This window comes from Taudactylus pleione, unplaced genomic scaffold, assembly GCF_031769625.1.
Source record: "Taudactylus pleione unplaced genomic scaffold, aTauple2 ptg000125l, whole genome shotgun sequence".
Classification (NCBI taxonomy): domain Eukaryota; kingdom Metazoa; phylum Chordata; class Amphibia; order Anura; family Myobatrachidae; genus Taudactylus; species Taudactylus pleione.
In genome coordinates this window covers 2,156,660-2,169,159 of record NW_028284527.1, presented here as the reverse complement: position 1 = coordinate 2,169,159, position 12,500 = coordinate 2,156,660, and the positions used below count along the sequence as shown (strand labels likewise).

The following is a 12,500-nucleotide window of genomic DNA, read 5'->3' as shown; positions in this document are numbered from 1 at the left end:
CATAGCAAGGAGGAATACAGTCTTTGCTGTTAGCCACTTGATGTCTATTGACTTTATAGGCTCGAACGGAGGAACCTGTAAAACCTTCAGAACTAGAGTCAAGTCCCACGGAACAACCGGGGAAACAAAGGAAGGCTGAATCCTCAAAAAAGGTCTTTATATCTGGTCTCAGAGCAATTTTATGTTGGAACCAGACTGAAAGAGCTGACACCTGTACCCTTAAAGAGGCCAGGCGTAGCCCTTTTTCCAGACCGCTTTGAAGAAAATCCAGCATTCTGGATATCAAGAATTTATGTGGATCATACCCTTTCAGTTCACACCACTGAAAGAAAGTATGCCAAACCCTATAATATTTACGGGCTGAGGATGGTTTACGTGCCTTCAGCATAGTCTGTATAACAGACTCGGAAAACCCCTTTTCCCTCAAAACGGAGGCCTCAAGAGCCATGCCATCAAAGATAGCTGATGAAGATCCGGGTACCAGCAGGGACCCTGTAGCAACAGATCCGGTCTCAATGGCAGAGGCCATGGAGTGTCTATGGAGAGAGAGACCGCAGATCTGTGAACCAGTGCCGTCTCGGCCACGCCGGAGCTATTAATATGACGGTGCTGCCCTCTCGTTTGATCTTTCTGACCACTCTGGGCAGAAGAGCAAACGGGGGAAACAGATATACCAGCTTGTAACGCCACTTTACTGTCAGTGCGTCTACAAACTCGGCTCTCGGATCTCTTGTCCAGGATCCGTACCTGGGAACCTTGTTGTTCCTTCTTGATGCCGTCAGATCTATTTCTGGTAGACCCCATCTATCCACAAGGTTCCGAAAAACCTGTGAATGTAGGGCCCATTCCCCTGCATTTATCTCTTGCCGACTGAGAAAATCTGCCTCCCAATTCAGGATTCCTGGAATGAACATGGCAGATATCGTGGGCAGATGAGTCTCTGCCCATACCAGGATTCTTGATACCTCTGCCAAGGTGGCCCGACTCCTCGTGCCCCCTTGATGATTTAGGTAGGCGACCGCGGTGCGATTGTCCGACTGTATCTGCACCAACCTGCCCTTTAAGATTTCCTGAGCCTGCACTAAAGCTTTGAATATAGCTCTTAGTTCCAGGATATTTATCGGTAGCCGGCTTTCCGTCACTGACCACTTTTCTTGGAAAGTGTGTGACCCCGTCATCGCCCCCCAACCTTGAAGACTGGCGCCGGTTTTGACCAATGTCCAATCAGACACCCAAAAGGGGCGACCCTGCCTGAGATGCTTTGTCTGCAACCACCAGGTCAGGGACAACCGTACCTCTGGGAGAGAGATGCAGCAGCTGAGACCTGATTGTTCGATGATCCTTGTTCCAGCGAGACAGAATGAATTGCTGCAGTGGTCTGGAGTGGAATTGAGCGTATTCTACCATCCTGAAGGTGGCCACCATCGATCCCAGGACCTGCATGGCTACTAGAACGGATATTTGCCTGTTGCGAAGCAACCTGCATATTCGCGATTGTAGAGCAAGGATCTTCTCCTCCGGCAGAAATATTCTCTGCACCACAGAGTCCAATCTCGCTCCCAAATGACATCTGTTGTACCGAACAGGGTGACGACTTTTGCCAGTTTATGATCCAGCCGTGACTGTACAGACATGATACTGTCAGCCTCAAATGATCCTGTAACTGCTGTGGGGACTGCCCCAGCAACAGGAGGTCGTCCAAGTAAGGCAAAATCCTGACGCCTTGGCGCCTGAGGCATGCCATCATCGCTGCCATCACCTTGGTGAATACCCGAGAGGCTGTGGACAGGCCAAACGGCAGGGCCTGGAACAGAAAATGTTCCTCCCCTACCGCAAAACGAAGACATTTTTGATGAGCCTGTGTGATTGGGATGTGAAGGTAGGCATCTTGTATGTCTATGGACACCATATAGTCCCCCTGTTCCATTGCCAACACAATCGATCGCAATGTTTCCATCCTGAACCCGGGGGCTCGAACAAATTTGTTGAGCTCTCTCAGATTTAGAATAGGCCGGTATGACCCATTCGGTTTCAGAACCTCGGAACTGGTTCTCTGGCACCGGAATCACTACTTCTGATGCTAGTAAGGCAAGAATAGCCTTCTGAAGGGCCAAAGCTCTTTCTGAACCCACCTGCGGGTTTACACAAAAGAACCTTTGAGGAGGAGTCCTCCAAAACGTCAGGGCGTACCCTCGGGAAACAACTCCCCGAACCCAGGCATCCTCCGTCGTGAGGTGCCAGGGCTCAGAGAACCGAAGCAGTCGGCCCCCCAACCTGGGATCCCCCAGGGGGAGGCCCGTCCCATCAGGCCATTGGTTTATCCTGGACATTTGTTCTGCCAGGGCTTCCTGGGTCCTGCCTTTCTTGGTGGAAATCTCGCTGAGGGCTGACCTTTGGCCTTGCCCTGCGGCCGAAACCCCCGAAAGGACACCCTCCTCAATTTAGACGAGGTTGCTGATGGTAAACCTGCCGTCTTTGAGGCTGCCATGGAGGATACAATTTTGTTCAGTTCTGGACCAAAGAGCACACCTCCTGTGAATGGAAGGAATTCTAGGGCCTTTTTGGACCCGACATATGCCCTCTAATCCTTCAACCAGAGGATCGTACGTGCCACCACGGACTCAGCTGAAACTTCAGGCGGCATCACCCAAATAAGAGGCCCCTTCTCTAATAAAGTAGATCATATCCAGCTGCTCCTTAGAGGCATCTGTTAGAGTTTTGGCCCACTCCTCAGTAGCTCTTGCTACCCAGGCAGTGGCCATAGCTGGGCGGGTGGCCGTTCCTGCCAGCGAAAAAATTGATTTGAGACAAGACTCCAGTCTCCTATCCGTGGTTTCCTTCAGCGAAACTGCCGGGATTAGCAAAGTGGTACGTTTAATCAGCTGTGCCACATGCGCATCAACTAATGGTGGATTCTCCCACGTGGCACAGTCCTCTGCTGGAAAAGGATATAGAAGCGCCATTCATTTAGAAGAATGGCTTATCTTATCCGGACGGACCCAGGCTTCCTCCATAAGTTCTGATAAATTTTCAGACTTTGGGAATTCTGCCTTAACCACTTTTTGGCGCTTGAACAGGGGGGCTTTCCTAAGCGGAAGATCCCCTTCCTCGATATTTAACACCGATTTTACAGCCATTATCAGAAAAGGGACATCGGCTACTGGGAAATGATCATCACCCTCCTCGGAGCTAGACTCCTGCGAAAAGTCCTGTGCCTGTTCCTCCTCGGAGGAGGCACTCGAGTACTCACCCATGTAAGGCGGTACATGGCGCCTAGATTTAGGCTGCTTTTACTTGACAGCCTGAGGCTGAAAAGCCCCTGAGGATGATGCCATAACCTTACCAGCACCAGGGTCCATCCAAGGCGGCCACATCATGGGCACAAGATGCATCTGCTGAGGCAAACCCCAAACCGGTGGTACCGGGGCAGCCAGCCGTTCCGCGACCTGAGCCATAACCTGAGAAAATGCCCAAGGAGGCTCAAGGCCTGAAACAGGCAAACTTAATTGGTGTGGTGGCTGTCTGAAACAGTTCCCACAAAGCCCATTTTCTAGAAAGTCCTGTGGGGACAAACCTGCCTTGCAGGCTACACAGGATATCAGCAACGGGGCTCCCGCCACCTGATCCTCAGACTCCTTAGACATAACACTATGCCACTGGTTCTGAGTGTATATGTGCTGCTTTCTACTCTCAACCCACACACCTGTAGCAAGGGAAGGGGAGAGACAGTGACAGTATACAGGAATTACAGTTCTTTTACAGAAGAAACAGTATCCATAAACAACAATCACATGTCATGCATAAATACTCTGCGAGCCATATGCATATAAGCTCTCACTACCATAATCAGCCTCAGCTTAGGTAGGATAGAGCCCTGTAAAAACCTAGACCAGCAGTAGGCAAGGTATACAGGGAGACTGCCCAGCGTCCCTCTTGTAGGAGCAGTGTTCTGAGAGCAACTGACATACACTCTGGCTGCCCTATATGGAGGCTGGGAGGAACAATCCACAATCAACTGTGCCAGAGGACTGAACTAGCGTGTGGATTGGGGGTGGGGCCGCCAGGGAAGCATACCTCCCCTATGCTGCTTGGACCTGCCCGGTAAACTGACCTGGCCGCCGCCACAAGCCCCGGCTGGTCAGGAACATCAAATTCCGGCGGTCTAGGCTAGGAGAACAAGCCGTATGCCTCCTGACTGCAGCGCTCCTCCGGCCAGTCTCACCACCGGAGGCCGGACCGCCATGTGGTCCCGGCGTCAGCGGCCGCCGCGGCCACCTGCTTACCTGCCATCCCCTTGAGCCGGTTGTGGTCCAGGGCCAGAAAGCCTCTGCCAAGGACCTGCCGAGGCTAGCGATGCGGCACCAGAGGAGGTAGTTGCATCGCGTGGCCGGTGCGCCTCCAATCAGGTGCGAGGCTGCTTCCAGGCAGCTAAGACCACCCGCTGAGATAGAGTGTAAAACTTTTTTTTTTTTTGTACTCGTCTGCAAGACGAGTACAAACCACTGTCTATGTGGTGAACACACCAAACAGGGAGAACTGGCTACCTGAGGCAGGAGGTGGGGTATATGAGAAGGAAACCCAGTGCATCCTGGGAGCAGAGAGCTCGTTTGTATTAACTGTTTGGTGACCGGGATTCACACCCAACATTAATGGCTGTGGACCCCATGGACCCCGAAGAAGAAAGCCGGAAATCCATAGTAAATGTATGATTGCCGTCTTTTTTAATGCATAATGCATTTACTATAATATCCAGCTTTTTTAATGCACTTTACTATGATTTCCGGCTTTTTCAAATACATGCAATACGATTTCCAGCTTTTCTAATACATCTATGGATTTCCGGCTTTTTCAATACATGTAATATGATTATCTCATACATTTACTATGGATTTCCGGCTTTTCTAATACATTCACTATGGATTTCTAGCTTTTTCAATACACTTGCTATGATTTCTGGCTTTTTCAATACACTTTACATTGTTTCCGGCTTTTTCACTGCAGTTACTATGTTTCCGGATTTTACCCACACACCCTCTATACTGTCTGTATGTGCATATATGCAGCACCAGCTTCCTTCTATACTGTCTGTATGTGCATGGATACAGCAGCTTCCCTCTATACTGTCTGTATGTGCATGGATACACCAGCAGCAGCTTCTTCTCTATATACTCTCTGTATGTGCATGGATACAGCAGCAGCTTCTCTATATACTGTCTGGATGTGCATGGATACAGCAGCAGCATCTTCTCTATATACTGTCTGGATGTGCATGGAAACAGCAGCAGCTTCTTTATCTACTGTCTGTATGTGCATGGATACAGCAGTAGCTTCTTCTCTATATACTGTCTGTATGTGCATGGATACAGTAGTAGCTTCTTCTCTATATACTGTCTGTATGTGCATGGATACAGCAGTAGCTTCTTCTCTATATACTGTCTGTATGTGCATGGATACAGCAGTAGCTTCTTCTCTATATACTGTCTGTATGTGCATGGATACAGCAGCAGCTTCTCTATATACTGTCTGGATGTGCATGGGGATACAGCAGCAGCTTCTCTATATACTGTCTGGATGTGCATGGATACAGCAGCAGCTTCTTCTCTATATACTGTCTGTATGTGCATGGATACAGCAGCAGCAGCTTCTCTATATACTGTCTGTATGTGCATGGATACAGCAGCAGCAGCTTCTCTATATACTGTCTGTATGTGCATGGATACAGCAGCAGCTTCTCTATATACTGTCTGGATGTGCATGGGGATACAGCAGCAGCTTCTCTATATACTGTCTGGATGTGCATGGATACAGCAGCAGCTTCTTCTCTATATACTGTCTGGATGTGCATGGAAACAGCAGCAGCTTCTTCTCTATATACTGTCTGGATGTGCATGGAAACAGCAGCAGCTTCTTCTCTATATACTGTCTGTATGTGCATGGATACAGCAGCAGCAGCTTCTCTATATACTGTCTGTATGTGCATGGATACAGCAGCAGCAGCTTCTCTATATACTGTCTGTATGTGCATGGATACAGCAGCAGCTTCTCTATATACTGTCTGTATGTGCATGGATACAGCAGTAGCAGCTTCTCTATATACTGTCTGTATGTGCATGGATACAGCAGCTTCTCTATATACTGTCTGTATGTGCATGGATACAGCAGCAGCAGCTTCTCTATATACTGTCTGTATGTGCATGGATACAGCAGCAGCAGCTTCTCTATATACTGTCTGTATGTGCATGGATACAACAGCAGCAGCTTCTCTATATACTGTCTGTATGTGCATGGAGATACAGCAGCAGCTTCTCTATATACTGTCTGTATGTGCATGGAAACAGCAGCAGCTTCTTCTCTATATACTGTCTGTATGTGCATGGATACAGCAGCAGCAGCTTCTCTATATACTGTCTGTATGTGCATGGATACAGCAGCAGCAGCTTCTCTATATACTGTCTGTATGTGCATGGATACAGCAGCAGCAGCTTCTCTATATACTGTCTGTATGTGCATGGATACAGCAGCAGCTTCTCTATATACTGTCTGTATGTGCATGGGGATACAGCAGCAGCTTCTCTATATACTGTCTGGATGTGCATGGATACAGCAGCAGCTTCTTCTCTATATACTGTCTGGATGTGCATGGAAACAGCAGCAGCTTCTTCTCTATATACTATCTGTATGTGCATGGATACAGCAGCAGCTTCTTCTCTATATACTGTCTGGATGTGCATGGAAACAGCAGCAGCTTCTTCTCTATATACTGTCTGTATGTGCATGGATACAGCAGCAGCAGCTTCTCTATATACTGTCTGTATGTGCATGGATACAGCAGCAGCAGCTTCTCTATATACTGTCTGTATGTGCATGGATGCAGCAGCTTCTCTATATACTGTCTGTATGTGCATGGATACAGCAGCAGCAGCTTCTCTATATACTGTCTGTATGTGCATGGATACAGCAGCAGCAGCTTCTCTATATACTGTCTGTATGTGCATGGATACAGCAGCAGCTTCTCTATATACTGTCTGTATGTGCATGGATACAGCAGCAGCAGCTTCTCTATATACTGTCTGTATGTGCATGGATACAACAGCAGCAGCTTCTCTATATACTGTCTGTATGTGCATGGATACAACAGCAGCAGCTTCTCTATATACTGTCTGTATGTGCATGGATACAACAGCAGCAGCTTCTCTATATACTGTCTGTATGTGCATGGAGATACAGCAGCAGCTTCTCTATATACTGTCTGTATGTGCATGGAAACAGCAGCAGCTTCTTCTCTATATACTGTCTGTATGTGTATGGATACAGCAGCAGCAGCTTCTCTATATACTGTCTGTATGTGCATGGATACAGCAGCAGCAGCTTCTCTATATACTGTCTGTATGTGCATGGATACAGCAGCAGCAGCTTCTCTATATACTGTCTGTATGTGCATGGATACAGCAGCAGCAGCTTCTCTATATACTGTCTGTATGTGCATGGATACAGCAGCAGCAGCTTCTCTATATACTGTCTGTATGTGCATGGATACAACAGCAGCAGCTTCTCTATATACTGTCTGTATGTGCATGGATACAACAGCAGCAGCTTCTCTATATACTGTCTGTATGTGCATGGAGATACAGCAGCAGCTTCTCTATATACTGTCTGTATGTGCATGGATACAGCAGCAGCTTCTTCTCTATATACTGTCTGTATGTGCATGGATACAGCAGCAGCAGCTTCTCTATATACTGTCTGTATGTGCATGGATACAGCAGCAGCAGCTTCTCTATATACTGTCTGTATGTGCATGGATACAGCAGCAGCAGCTTCTCTATATACTGTCTGTATGTGCATGGATACAGCAGCAGCTTCTCTATATACTGTCTGGATGTGCATGGGGATACAGCAGCAGCTTCTCTATATACTGTCTGTATGTGCATGGATACAGCAGCAGCTTCTCTATATACTGTCTGTATGTGCATGGGGATACAGCAGCAGCTTCTCTATATACTGTCTGTATGTGCATGGATACAGCAGCAGCAGCTTCTTTATATACTGTCTGTATGTGCATGGAAACAGCAGCAGCTTCTTCTCTATATACTGTCTGTATGTGCATGGATACAGCAGCAGCTTCTCTATATACTGTCTGTATGTGCATGGATACAGCAGCAGCAGCTTCTTCTCTATATACTGTCAGTATGTGCATGGATACAGCAGCAGCAGCTTCTCTATATACTGTCTGGATGTGCATGGATACAACAGCAGCTTCTCTATATACTGTCTGGATGTGCATGGATACAGCAGCAGCTTCTCTATATACTGTCTGGATGTGCATGGATACAGCAGCAGCAGCTTCTCTATATACTGTCTGTATGTGCATGGATACAGCAGCAGCAGCTTCTCTATATACTGTCTGTATGTGCATGGATACAGCAGCAGCAGCTTCTCTATATACTGTCTGTATGTGCATGGATACAGCAGCAGCTTCTCTATATACTGTCTGTATGTGCATGGATACAGCAGCAGCAGCTTCTCTATATACTGTCTGTATGTGCATGGATACAGCAGCAGCAGCTTCTTCTCTATATACTGTCTGTATGTGCATGGATACAGCAGCAGCTTCTCTATATACTGTCTGTATGTGCATGGATACAGCAGCTTCTCTATATACTGTCTGTATGTGCATGGATACAGCAGCAGCAGCTTCTTCTCTATATACTGTCTGGATGTGCATGGATATAACAGCAGCTTCTCTATATACTGTCTGGATGTGCATGGATACAGCAGCAGCTTCTCTATATACTGTCTGGATGTGCATGGATACAGCAGCAGCTTCTCTATATACTGTCTGTATGTGCATGGATACAGCAGCAGCTTCTCTATATACTGTCTGGATGTGCATGGATACAGCAGCAGCTTCTCTATATACTGTCTGGATGTGCATGGATACAGCAGCAGCTTCTCTATATACTGTCTGTATGTGCATGGATACAGCAGCAGCAGCTTCTCTATATACTGTCTGTATGTGCATGGATACAGCAGCAGCTTCTCTATATACTGTCTGGATGTGCATGGGGATACAGCAGCAGCTTCTCTATATACTGTCTGTATGTGCATGGATACAGCAGCAGTAGCTTCTTCTCTATATACTGTCTGGATGTGCATGGATACAGCAGCAGCTTCTCTATATACTGTCTGTATGTGCATGGGGATACAGCAGCAGCTTCTCTATATACTGTCTGTATGTGCATGGATACAGCAGCAGCAGCTTCTTTATATACTGTCTGTATGTGCATGGAAACAGCAGCAGCTTCTTCTCTATATACTGTCTGTATGTGCATGGATACAGCAGCAGCTTCTCTATATACTGTCTGTATGTGCATGGATACAGCAGCAGCAGCTTCTTCTCTATATACTGTCAGTATGTGCATGGATACAGCAGCAGCAGCTTCTCTATATACTGTCTGGATGTGCATGGATACAACAGCAGCTTCTCTATATACTGTCTGGATGTGCATGGATACAGCAGCAGCTTCTCTATATACTGTCTGGATGTGCATGGATACAGCAGCAGCAGCTTCTCTATATACTGTCTGTATGTGCATGGATACAGCAGCAGCAGCTTCTCTATATACTGTCTGTATGTGCATGGATACAGCAGCAGCAGCTTCTCTATATACTGTCTGTATGTGCATGGATACAGCAGCAGCTTCTCTATATACTGTCTGTATGTGCATGGATACAGCAGCAGCTTCTCTATATACTGTCTGTATGTGCATGGATACAGCAGCAGCAGCTTCTTCTCTATATACTGTCTGTATGTGCATGGATACAGCAGCAGCTTCTCTATATACTGTCTGTATGTGCATGGATACAGCAGCTTCTCTATATACTGTCTGTATGTGCATGGATACAGCAGCAGCAGCTTCTTCTCTATATACTGTCTGGATGTGCATGGATATAACAGCAGCTTCTCTATATACTGTCTGTATGTGCATGGATACAGCAGCAGCTTCTCTATATACTGTCTGGATGTGCATGGATACAGCAGCAGCTTCTCTATATACTGTCTGTATGTGCATGGATACAGCAGCAGCTTCTCTATATACTGTCTGGATGTGCATGGATACAGCAGCAGCTTCTCTATATACTGTCTGGATGTGCATGGAGACAGCAGCACATACATGCACGTTAACAGAGACAGTGAAGTTATTTCCTGGTACAGCCAGAGAGATGATATGTAGCTGTGGCAGGTGTAATACTAGGCCTGGGAATGACACACACAGTACACACCTATAACGGAGACATAAACATGATCTGTGACCGCAATCAGCCCAGCACAAAGTCAGCATATGTAATAATAAAGGAGCAAATCTATGTATATGGAGCCAGACCGGCATCCCGATCCGCATATTACAGGCGGTTACAGTATCACTGCACCCACGTGTCGCTCCCGTGCACATGTCCTCACTCACTCACAGCACAACGGGCATTCCCCAGCTACTAGCCGCACTCACACTCCTATAACCAGCACGGCTAGTACTACAGCACGAGGCCCTGCACTTACCTGGCAGCGGCACACAATGTCCGCATCCTGAGCCAGCAAATCTACCACTTTGCCCTTCCCCTCATCGCCCCACTGGGCGCCCAGCACCACGGTCACTCTGCTGCCCACAGGCACTGGATGCGCGGCAGATGCTGAGCTCTCTCCGTTAGACATTACGGCAGACATGTCGCCCAAAGACAGAGCGGTGACGCCGGATTCAGGAAGCGGCAAATGTGTTACAAAGTTATAGAGGCAGCGCCAACCGCCCGCTGCTGCTTCCGTAACTTACACGCAGGGAGGGAGGGAGACAGTAACCCCTTGTACGCCCCTTCCTCATTAGGACTCATGTTCGGCTCTGCTCAGCGCCCCCTGCTGGCATCTCTGTGGAGTGGATTCCACATTCATGTACTGTAGTGTACATGTACAGAAGGGACCTTATTCAGAGATGTACACAAACCAGATGGCTTGCGTACATCTCCGGTAGTTCTGAGTTTCACTCTGCAAAGGCGTAGGTATGTTTCACACCTGCCGGTTTTGACCGGCCGGCAAAAAATCAGGCAGTAGCTGGACGTTTTTTTCAGGTCCTCAGTTCCTTTCACAAGCAGCGGCTTTCAATGTTTTTTTTTTCATTTTTATTTAACTACCGTACTGGACATGCACAGCAGCTGCTGTATAAGCCGGCCGGTGTATGTGAAAGGAAACAGTTTCCTATACACCACTGGCGTGCAGGGACGGCACGGCAGCCATTTCCGGCCGTAACACGGCAACCGTGCCGTGTGAAAGGACCCACCCGCTTCCCTGCATTTCACACCCGGCAAAAAAAGGGTTTTTTTTTGCAGGCCGGTCAAAACCGGTAAGTGTGAAATAGGCCGTAGGGTCCTGCATGCTCGTTCGCAGACCCCTCTTAGCTGCAGCATTATTAACATGCTGCTGCGTTTTGGGATAAGCGACCAGAATCGTTCTCCAAAACGGAGGTGTGCTCAGCCCAGATGTCACTGACCCTGCTGACTGTCAGATACAGCACCCTGGGCCAGCTGTGTCGTGGCGGTGCGCACTTCGGTCACGTACCGATAAACACACAACGTAGCCCCTATCTATAGGGGGTAATTTATTTCAATATTAGTTTGGCATTAAGCTGTGTGTAATACCTCTTTTCCACCAAAAACCCGAGTCCGACCTGGGTTTTCAGATATGGGACCTCATTCAGACCCGCTCGCTAGATGCGATCGCTCGCATCCAGCGTATGCAAATTTGTCAAAGTGACGACATGGGAAGCGATCGCTCGCCAAGGCATAAGTACACCCACTTTGGCTGTGCGAGAGATCGCTCTGTGTATGCAGACACCCAATAGCGTATGTTGAGATGCCCACTAGCGCACGTCATCTCCAGGAAGTTCTTTAATACATTAATACATTGAGCACCATCGGTAGCGATCGCAGTGCTTGTGGTTGCCTTACCCTGCCGCAAGCACTGTGAGGACTTCAGTGTAAAAAACAGGCATGTGACGTGTACTATGACGCTGCCTGTTAATTATGCACACCTTAAAAACGGCGTTGAAACACCGAGGCACACCTGTGTTCGCACCTCCACACCCCCGTTATTAGTGTCCTGCCCCTGTTACCACCCACAAACGGCCTCTCCTGTCACTCATTTCACTGGGCTGTCTTTGCTGGGTGAGCGAGCAGGCTGCGATCGCACAGAGTAGTTCATGCACGAGCAGAACGAAGCATGCGCATTCGCAAACCATTGGGCCGCTTGCGAGTGCTAGCGAGCGGGTCTGAATGAGGTCCATGGTTCCAACCCAGGTCAGACAACGTTTATATAGCACCATCATTCTCAGGTCAGCCCCGTTCACACTGAACCTGGGTCTGCCCTGTTAAACTTGTGACCCAGGTGAGATAACCCGGGTTGCAACATTTACACTGCACCATTACCCAGGTCCATCCTTGGTCCGTCCCTGGTA

The 12,500-nt window shown here is 48.0% G+C and overlaps 1 protein-coding gene across 1 annotated transcript in view; it reads right to left on the bottom strand.

Moving 5' to 3' along the window:
* LOC148523896 (adenylosuccinate synthetase isozyme 2) overlaps window positions 1–10,840 on the bottom strand; it is a 177,522-nt gene extending 166,682 nt beyond the window's left edge. Inside the window, exon 1 of the mRNA XM_088472490.1 lies at window positions 10,559–10,840. Coding sequence (XP_088328616.1) covers window positions 10,559–10,723 — 165 coding nt within the window. The 5' untranslated portion in view covers window positions 10,724–10,840. The remainder of the gene's footprint in view (window positions 1–10,558) is intronic.
* Between the last annotated feature and the right edge of the window lie 1,660 nt (window positions 10,841–12,500).